The sequence below is a fragment of the Oenanthe melanoleuca genome, chromosome 2 (genome assembly GCF_029582105.1).
Source record: "Oenanthe melanoleuca isolate GR-GAL-2019-014 chromosome 2, OMel1.0, whole genome shotgun sequence".
Lineage (NCBI taxonomy): Eukaryota > Metazoa > Chordata > Aves > Passeriformes > Muscicapidae > Oenanthe > Oenanthe melanoleuca.
The window spans coordinates 68,219,019-68,230,068 of NC_079335.1; the positions used below are offsets into that span (position 1 = coordinate 68,219,019).

Sequence of the window (11,050 nt, forward strand, 5' to 3'; positions counted from 1 at the left end):
GCCAGAGTGACACTGTGTTTGCACATTTTACTGTGGGACAGAGCCTGGGAAGTTCATGCCTGAGGGGAGAGCAAAGCTGCAGCTCCTCTGCAGCCAGAAATCATCTCTGCCCAGGGAGCCACCATAGCAGGAGTTGAAATTACAAGACATTTGAGGAGTGGCTGAATAAAACCAAAAGAGCAGCTGGTTCTGAAACAGCACCTCTGTAGAGGCAAGCAGTTCCAGCACCATGCCTCAGTCCAGCGATCAAGTTTTCTGTAAGGATCCAGTCCTGAAGAACACTCAGGATGAAAGAAAACTTGTGTGAGGTAAAAAGCAAGCCTATAAGAAGGAGCAAGCAAAAAAAAAGAACAGAGGGATGGCAGGTGTGGACAGGCCAATCCAACCTTTTCATGAAGAATCATTCCCTTAAAATAACCAGAATTTTTGCAAGCTGCAGTTACAGATGTCCTCCCCAGCTTAAAATATGCCTATCTTCCAGCCAGAGCCTGGTGTTTCTGAGTTGAGCTGCAGCCACTGCTGAGATCCTGCTAGATAAATTTAACTCCCCAGCTAGAATGGGGCTTATCTCTGAGGCACATCTCTTTTGCTCAGATAAAGAGAACTTCCTCTCACTGCAGTTTAGATCAGCAGACTCAACCTCTGTACCTAAAGCCATGAAGCTAAACACACTGCAGCTCTCCCTATTCAAGCAATGCTTGCCACTCTCAAACACTGAAGAAACAAAACTTGCACAATTCCCAGGCTTTTCCTGACTTTTGTACTGATGTTCTCTTCTGAAAACACAGCTTTACCCAGCAGGTGCTCATAGGCTGCAGCTCCAAAAGCTACACAATTCCAGAGAAATTGGAGAAAAAACCCATAGCCTCAACATCTCCTGCAATATCACGTTGCCACACAGTGGCAACACAAATCATACTGCTGTCATACTTCTGAGTAAAAAAAATCATCAAAAAACTAAATAAAAATCATTGTAAAAGTACAACTCTTTTTAGGATCAGTTCTGTTCTCAAGGATCTGATTTTGTCATGTGCTGTGGTTGCATCAAGAGGGCAGATTTTTACATGCCTGATCTGGCCTTGCATGGGTTGAGAGAACTGAGCTCATAATGTAGCACAGCCTAGGCTGGAGCTGTGGCAGCTGTTTTCCAGGCTGGGTCACTCTTACTTCCACAAATTTTTTGCAAGTTTATTCTGAAAATGGTCACCCTCCATTACTTGCAGCAAGCGTTTTAAAATTTGGAAGAGGAATTCACCTTCAGTAACAGGCATTTTTCCATTTGCCTTCATGCACATTTTTTTAAGTCCTAAGTCATTACATAGATCAGAGCTTGTCTCTGGCACAACAGAAAACTCCCAATGGCCCCATATATCCAGCTCTTCTGCACCTTACTCTAACACACTGTTTCACACTATGCCCAAGCAAACCATACCTCTGAAGGCTGGAATATCACTTATATCCTGTATGGCATATTTAAGGGCATTCATGAAATTTGTCACATGCCTTCGTCAACTAAACCACTCCCATGTCCCTCTATACAAATCCCCATAAGAGTTTTGCAGACAAAATGAAAATAATCCTGATAAAAATATCTCCTGCATTCTCCTTAAAAAAAAATATACATCATACTGGCAGGCTCTCAGAGCATACACTACCAGTCCATACTGGGGAATGTTACTTTGGGGTTAGAAACAGGGGCTTCAGACCAAACAAGAGGGGAGATTCCTGACTTCCCTATTTTTAAAAGTTCCTAAAATATTTCAGCTTCAAGTTTTTCAATTCCTTCAGAAGCCTCCTCAGTTGGACTTTCAAGCCGTGTTTCATTTTGGAGAGTTGAAGACAATTTTTAAAGCTCCATAGACCATCTCAAAACAAATTTTGTCTCTGCTCTCATGAGGACTACATCAGGTGAGACAGTAATTATCACTGATTATTTACAAAGGCTCATCAGCTTCTACACACTTCCATATCTTTGAGCAGCAGAGATGTCCATCTGAACCAGAGCAAATAAAATATATTACACAGCCCTCTAGGTTACTTCAGGTGTCAGAATTTAGTTCTCTGAATGTCCACATGCCACACTTTAATATTCAAGACACTGCCTTCAGAGCCACTGAACACTCACAAGGAGAAGTGTACAAAGATGTTTATAACTCCAGCATTCTTTTTCTTCAGCCCCTTTCCCTGGCCATCAGAATTACCAGGGCAGCAATGAGCTGGACCTGTCTGAACCACAGGACCGATTTTGCAAGCTGGGGTGGGGCACTTCCCCTTTTGTCTTTCCTTGCTTTTCCACTCTGTCTGCAGCCTTTCCACACTTTTACTCTGTCTCCACCCAGCTGTGTGTGAGTTGCAGTAGATTTATGTAATGGCAATGGTTGTGGTTGCCTGGTGGCCCCTCAGCAATACTTGTGCCCATGTTCTCAAATGGTTGAGTTCCTTTTAAGGAAATAAAGCAAGAAAGCTGCTCTGAGAGGGGACACTTGCCTGCATCAGTAAGTAGCTTCTCATGCAGGTTACAACCTCTGAATGCTCATGGCTGGGAGGAAAGACCCCAGGGTGGTAAGGTAATGCCAGGGTCCCAGGTAATGCCTGTAACTACACAGGCTTCTGCTTCAATTAACTGAGCTGTGGGAGGGATACAACATTATCACTTGGTATTTCCCACTGAGAGAGAAAAATGTCAAAAAAAAAAAAAAAAATCTTCCTTTTAGTGTCTTTTCCCATACTTATTTTAAACAAATAGATTTTATAACTTCATATGAATATTGTCTGTTTTCTACTGATGTCTGTGAACACCCTGACTGGTTACTTTGGGTATACTCTGTCATTTGAATGACAGTTTCAACCCAATTTTGCGAGATAAATTCTCCCACCTCTTAAAAAGATCTCTATACAGTATTCCAGGCTCAGACTGTAATCTGTGACTCCAGTGGTAACATTTGACTTCTGTCTGCAGCACCAGACAGCTGTCTGTGCAGAAATGGTGAGCCCACAGCCTCTTTCTGAGGCCACTAACTGTAAAATGGCTTTTTTTCTTTTTTTTTTTTTTTTTTTTTTTAATCCAGTGATGGCCACATACGGAATGGGCAATTACGGATAAAGGAAGGCACTCCCTATCTTTCTAGACAAATGCCACCACAGCAACAAATGGCTCTTTCTCCATGAAGTAGGGTCTGATCTACATCTCACTGAGTCATTAACTTTCCACACATGGCTTGAATTAGGATAAAGTCTCAGAGCACAAGCAGCCCGAAATTGCAACTGTTTACCACACACAGGATATTCAGTACTGATCATCCCCAAAAGGTGCACACAATGTTTAACCTGAAACTTGCAGAGACTGAGAATTATCAAATTATATTTCCAATAGGGTACCATGGGAACTAGGGCTGTCCAAAACAGGCTGCAAAGCACTAATTCTTAATGGAATGGACTTTCAGTGGGATGTGTATTTCTAAATAAGTCAGACCAAGATTTCAAAAGGATATTTAGGAGAGAAGATAAAACAGAGTCTCTAGAGCCTTAAAGAGCTGTGAAAATCTCACACTTTGCTGAAAATGTTCACTGTGTTTTTCATAGAGAAACTATCTGTAGAGCACATGGGTGAAAAGAATAAGAATATAATAAAATGTTTTAGGTGCCAGATCAGCCTCAGAAGTAAATTTGGGGTGAAGAATAGGACAAGGAAGGAAGAAGATCTGGTGGACAGAGCAGCAGAAATTAAGCAGAAGGAAGCTACTCAACACATAGTGGCTTTCTAGGGGTTGCAACATTAAAATCATAGTAAGCTCATCAAGGAAATAAAGAACCTTGATGGTGACCAGGACATCACTTACAATATGTTTCTGCTTTGCTGTGCTTCTTGGGGTTATTACTAGAAACTGTTGATGACTTTACTTCTGTAAATTACCATGAAATTACCTTTCACACCCATTGATCAATTTTGCATTTGTCAGAAGAAACCCATGTTTTGGGCATCCCCCCTGCCTGGGGACACAATTCAAGACATACATTTCACAATTCCTTGAGTACCTCCTTTATGAAATTCGCACCTTCTCTATTTAAAATTGTAATTTTAAATGATAATTTAAAAACTGAAGACAACCAATAAAATCTGGCAAGTAGAGGACATCAACACCTTCCTTCTCAGAGCAGGAGAAATATTTCAAATGTTTCTATTAGCTCTGTGACACCACATTAAAGTCTCAGTACAGGTTTGGAAGAAGCACAAAAGGAAGATTTTAGAAAACACATGGAGGAGTAAAGCCTATATATTTTTTTTTTCTAAAAATAGCTTATTTCCTATAATATTTGGCCTTTGAAATGCTAAACTGATGAAAAAGGTAATTAAACTTTTGACTCCGAGTTTAAAAATTGTTTCATTAAATGTTGCTACAAATCCAAACTTTCTATCTTCTAGGCTGATTAAAATCAAAACCAGATTTCTCACCTAATTTCACTAGGATGAGGTAAATATGTATTATTTTCATTTAACAGACTTGCAATTCCCATTGTTACCTCTATAACCCTACATGTATAAAAAAGTCTCCCAGAATATAGAGACCTTCTTCATTAAATGTCTGACTCAAATTCCTTGGTGTATGCTGTATGGACAGCTGATTTCTCAGAGTGTTATAGGTTAAGTGGAAAGCACTGTAAATCCTATGTTGAAATAAATCCAAATGCTAGGGGATTCCCTTTTGATGAAGAGAACAGATAGGACATTAGGAAAGTCACAGAGAGAGACATTGTTGCCTAGCCATATCTGCTTCTGCAGGGCCTCTTGGTTACCACAGGCCACAGTCTAGCTCCCACCTGCCAGATGCACACTGATAATGTCAGTGGCTCTTTACAATGCTCTCCTGTCTGTCTTTCAATCTTCAAACTACTTTTTCAGATCATTCTTGTCTACCTAAGTTTGGTGATAAATAGCAGTGAGGAACAGATCTTGGGAATTAGCAATGGCAGCGTTGCACTGAACACCAAGCCTGTCCACACTGCTATGCCACTGCCTACATAGGAAGACAGCCTAATATACTTATAGGATCATATAGGCCAAACACCACTCCTAAGGTGTTATTTTATTCCTAAGAGATTTTCTTTTGATGAAGATCCAGAAGGTGCACAGCAATCATTTGGCTCCTGATATGCCTGGGGCATGTGCTGAGATCCTCTTTGTAAAAAGGGAGAATTAGTTTTTTTAGTATACTGTTTTCAGAGAGCTAGTTTAGAGCTAGCAAAAATGAGCAATAGAAGAGTTAAAGATATATGCAGCTTTACAAAAAGACAAACATTGCAAGTGCTGGTGTTGATACCTACAGATCATCGATAAAGCAGAGTATTGTGAATTGTCTTTGTTTCTGTTGACTATGTGAGTGTCTTACTACAAGATGTAACCCTTATAAACAAAAGCACTATGGGTAGAGAAAGTGCTGTAGAAAAATTGGTAAGGTCAGAACATAGAAAATCTAATTTATTGCTGAGTAATGAGAATAACAGATGGAACTTATATTTAGAATATGTGTACATATTGATATATGACTGAACTGTTGGCAGAATCATTACATAATCAGCAAATATAAAGTTCAACTTAGGTGGGTCTGCACAATATTTGTGTGTATATTAAAGAAAATTCAACACAATTAAAAATCCTGTTTGGGTTTGAACAAACAATTAAAAAATTTAATTTTTGACTCAAGGCTTAAATATTCTGTAAGGTTAGTTATTGTGTAAGAGACACAACTCTTTTTACTGAGTTGATGGACAAGCAGTTACTGACAGATTTTTTCCAAAGATCTTTGAACTGAAAAATAAAGCCCTAAGTAAGTGATCAGATTGTTAAAAAAGCATTTTTTAAATACTTTTTTTTTTTAAATAAAGTATATCAATATGCACATAGAAGCTGAAATTTTTGCTCACATTTTTGATAAGAGGGGATCAAATGGTAAATAAAATGAAGATACCTAAGATGATGCACTCATTGCTAGCTAGTGCTGGAATAGGAATAGGTTGTATTTCTAATGTTGACACTATCCTGCTTTATTATGTTGAATTAGTTCTGTGCCTCCCTTTCCACCTAGTATCCTTTACTGGATTTCCTTAAACAATAAATTTTTAAAGGGACTTGCAATCTTTCTGTAAATCGTCCCCCCTTACCCTTACTCTTACAATAATGCAAGAATGTAAGAATAATGAGCAATACTTTTATTTGTGAGTAAATATTTGTACTCTGACAGTCATCCCTTTACAGTAATATTTTTATCATACAGGGCATCAATCACAGCATTCTGGGACTCAGCATGCTTTTCTTTTCATCTTTTAATTTTTTTTCCCCTGCTAGTAAATAGTCATGGTGCTCAAGTAATATTTAGTCTTTTTGTTGCACTACATGGGAGCCAGTGCGTGCAGTAGTCAGCAGCGTTGCTAGTGTGAGTCTCAGTGTGAGTCTGGGATCCTCAAGAATAATCAGCATTTTGCACAATCATCTCTAGACAACAATTTTAACCCAACAGACTTTATCAATTGTGGAATTTTATCTGAAAGACAAGTGTTTTCTAAAGTTCTCCCAGGTAAAAGGATAATGGAGATCAGATATTGGAATCACAAATATATAAATATTGTGTATGTTCTAATATGTATTTCTGAAGAAATCTGAATAGCAGATAACACAATAGCATTCAAGATAGCATTCAAATTAATAATATTAATGATAATAATAATACTAAATACCCGAGCATTTATTGAATTTTTATCAAATCTGACTTAATATAATTTTGATTTGGAACCATATATTTAATTTCTTACACAGAATGAAAACTGTCTTTCCTGGGGAGATTTTCATGAAACAGTCATGCTTTAAAAAGAAGATAAATAGTAGGATCTTTATAAGTTCTCTGTGGATGAAGATGTCTTTCTCAAAGAAAAGGTTGCACAAAAAAATATTATGCACCTGAAGAAGACGAAGTGCACAAAAAAAAGCGCAAAAGCACAGGACCTGCTTGTATACCAGCTTGTGAAAGAATAATCTAATATTATTGCTGTATTATTTACTAGTATTTCTTATCAGAGTGTATTTGTCATCTTACCCAATATTCTGTCATTCTTAGAACTCTGCTGACCTCCAGTACTAGTTGAAAGGTCCTCTGGTATAGGCATAGGTTCATCTGGATCATCGGGGACATCACTAGTTGGAGGACTTTCCTTTCCTAATAGTGAGGAAAGCATAAGTTAGCTGTCAGAGTAGACTCATTTTCAAATAATACAGTAAGAGGAACCACAAACCAAATAAAACTTTAAAAAAACCCCAAACACTACTAAAGCATGATATTCTCAGGAACAAACCCTAGTCTCCTGCAGAGAAAATTTATTATGAGTACAAAGGAATTTTATTTTTTAAAAGAATGCATGCCAATGTCTCCAATAAATTTACTGAGTCTGGATACACAGCTATTAACCCATTAGTTATTAACTACCATTTTGGATATTTGTGAGATATGTATGTTTTCTAGTTGCTAGATCCAAATTAGGCAGTACAGAATGACAGATTACAAAGGTTATCAAATAGATATTCTTTGTAGAAACTCTTCTTTCTTCCACAAGTTCCCCTTGAGAACACATCTGGATTTACTTCAAAGACATAATGAAGCCTAACTCACAAGTATTCTGGGGCTCCAAAAAAACTACCACAAAAATAAAGTTTTATCTTCAACTAAAAATTCAGCTACAATGCCAGCAAGCTTCACTAATACCCACAGATCAAGCTCTGGCTGGTCCTTGTGCTACAACCTGTGAAGTGCTCATAGGTACCAGGACCTCTTAAATATGTACCATTAGCAGAGTTCAGTAAACACAGTTCGAGGATTTTATTGTCTTCAATTTGCAAATAAGAAACAAACCCAAATGTCTTGAGTACACAAGGTTTTCAAAGGCAAACAGTTTGGTGCTTTAACACATTTTAGGGATTGTGGAACTGTTTTAGTTCTGTACACAATACAGTAAGAAGGAGAACTCTCTTGCTAAGTGCTTCCAGAAATGGTGAGGTTTCTTGATTCAGCCCTCAGTCACAGCATATATCTCCTGTGCACAGTCCTATCACTGTCTTGCAGAACTTTTTCTAAAATTACTTCATACATCTCAAAAGCATGCCTTGTAAACATCTACTGAAGGAATTATCTAAGTGATTTATTTCATTGGCTGTTACTGAAAGACTGGCCTTTGCATTAATAGCAAAGAACAGGCCCAGAGAAGAATTCAAATTAAGTAATGTTCACATTGTCTCAAAATGTGGAGATGTTACCAAATTACATTGAAAAAATCTGGCACAACAGATTGGCACACCACTAAGAGCAGTAATTTTATGGTACAAAGCCCTAGCAAATTAGTGGCTTTTTCCTAAAGAGAATTCCCTCATTAAAACCCAAACATCAATTAAACCTTAAAACACGTACCAGAAATGGAAAAACTAAACCAAATATAGCTTACTTTAAAGATCGCAGTTTAGTGGTGCCAGTTATGGACTTGATCTGAATGAAGTGAATGGTTTCCTCACTGCCTCTTGGATGGATCAAAGCATTGTGTTTTCCCATCTATACTGATCGTGATGGGGAGAAATGACAGGTAGTTTTAAGTCATCTTCCAAATTGGCTGTTTTGTGTTATTTGCACAAACTTATGTTTAAATGAATGAAATGAATATGTGACTGCATTTCTTAATGACACATCTGTCAAACTGTGGAATAATCGCTGAGCAGGAAGTTTTTTTTAGGTGAACCATCCCAAATTGCAGCCACAGGACTCCAGGGTATCGAAGAAACAGTTCTGCACTGGCAGGGGTTCTAACTAGGTGATTTAATAAGGTCTCCCCCTCATACCCAGCTTCTGTGGGATATTTTCAAATGGACAAAATCACACCCACTGGATGTCAGTGCAAGAGAAAAGGTTGATTGCATAAATGGACAAGTGGGAATATGAATTTTACATCAAAGGATAATAAAAGCAGGAAGTAAGTTCATTGAAAAAATTGGTTTTGCCATTCATTATTTAGCTCCTTATTTACTTATTTCTTCAGATTTCTGAGATGTAGGGAACTTACAGAACTGACAGCAACTTTCCATTGCAAGTCCTAAACTGCCAAGCTGAGATTTCTCTTACAGGTAAGATGCAAAAGTGAAGAGAGACAGCTGAAATATTTCAGTTTGTTCAACACATTTAGCCCCACAAAAAACAAAAACCAAATAACCCCAGAGCTGTAATTGGAGGGCAAGCCAAAGCCTGAAAGCTCTTTTCATATTACATGTAAGTTAAGGAAATTTGTTAAAAAGTAACAGTAATCCAAAGCTACTTGCATCTTCCAAGGATCAAACTGCTCTCCCAGTTACAACAATGGATGTTGATGCTTTGACTGAGTCTAGGCCAAGAAGAACAATTAACCTGAAAACCTGAAGATTATTTTTGGCTACAAACCAATATAAACTCATAATACCAGAACTATAGGATAACAGATAACAGACAAAATAATATCTTTATAAGTGTATTATTAGGAATCCTACACTACGTAGTCTAAGTAGGATACTTTAAAGTCAGACCAGTCTTTTTGGAATGAAAACCTGCTAGCAGAAGAGTACATTTGCAGTGGTGAACACTTTTTTTCACTAAATGGGTATCCATCTTTTCTACTTGTTAAATTAATAGCAGTTTGCCCAAGTGGTATGAATTGGACTCGTCTCATGGGTTTGGTGGGGCAGAAGCTGGAGATCAGGTCTGCTTCCCTCTGTGAAGGAGACTGCAGTTAAGAAAACTTAGTAAACTTGTCTTTAATGATCCATTAATTATAATTTGATTTCTTCTTATTACACATGACTGAGAAATTCCTACATGCAAAAGCACAGGGCAAAAATAGTGGATTTAAAATAAATCAGTTTATTGAGTTCCATCTCTTGGATTCTAGAGCATTGTATTTGTATCTCATGCCTTAACTTCATCTACATCATTACAGCATGGTAAGTTCATTACTGCATGGCAATCTTACATATACAATCTCACTAACATTCTTTTTCCGCTGAATTTAGAAATGGAAGGGGGGGTGGGGAAAGGTGGGAATGCTTTCCATTTTCATTTCAAACAGACATGCCCAGAACAACAACTGGTGAAAGGAAAAGGAGCTGAATCCCACCCCAATACCTAGTGGTTAGTAGTGGGGAAAATTATACAAATATCATATAATGGAGCATAAGAAATGAGCTTTAAAAATAGAATCTAATCTTGTGGTGGAGGGGGTGGTTTTTTGGGTTTTTAAAATTAATTATTATAAAGAGCCACCTTAGCTGTAGAATTGAAGTTCTGTTTCTGGTACTGATTTGTGTTGCTCTTTGGTTAAGTCATAAATAGAAAGAATTGCAACTGCAGGCTGTATCAAATATTCCTTCATTTCAATCCACATGTCTGTAAGATGGTCTCAGATTTTCAACACAGACATTTCTGTATAACAGTAGTCAGAGAAGAGCCTAACCTAACAGTGATGTCTGGCAAGACCCTCAGCTTCTCTCTATTTGAGTTTCCTCATCTCTGCCCTAGAAATATATTTGAATCCATGAGGAAAGAGAGGAAGGGAGAAAACTACCCAGTTCAACAAGGTTTTAGTATCCTTTATTTCTGTCAGAGTCCTTAGCCTAGTATTCCTTTAATATGTACATCCAGCTCTGAGAGGGATTCAGTTAATGTCAGAATGCTGCTGCTGGTGCTACGACTGTTTAAAAGAAAGCCAGGGCAGGATGTCTTATAAAAAACTCATTCCCCATCCTTCACAAACTAGTGTTGAGGGTGTATGTATTGAACATTGAGGGTTTCTTCTTCCTGCTTTTGCAGAGTGCAGCACAGCCTGGTTTGTTCTAGGACATCTCTTAATGTTAGATGTGGAAACATTTGTACCGTTTTTTCACCTTCCTTAGCTGTTAGGCCCCAGAACTGAGAAAAAAAAAAAAAAAAAAAAGAAAAAAAAAAAAAAAGAAAAAAAAAAAAAAAGAAAAAAAAAAAAGAAGAAATAAAAAAAA

The 11,050-nt window shown here is 37.7% G+C and overlaps 1 protein-coding gene across 11 annotated transcripts in view; it reads right to left on the reverse strand.

The window, feature by feature from the left end:
- The window catches only part of IKZF1 (IKAROS family zinc finger 1), a 70,265-nt gene that overhangs the window by 42,832 nt on the left and 16,383 nt on the right, over nt 1-11,050 (reverse strand). For all 11 annotated transcript variants that reach the window (XM_056484631.1, XM_056484633.1, XM_056484629.1 and 8 more), the window contains exon 3: nt 7,089-7,208. In XM_056484631.1, coding sequence (XP_056340606.1) covers nt 7,089-7,208 — 120 coding nt within the window. The remainder of the gene's footprint in view (nt 1-7,088; nt 7,209-11,050) is intronic.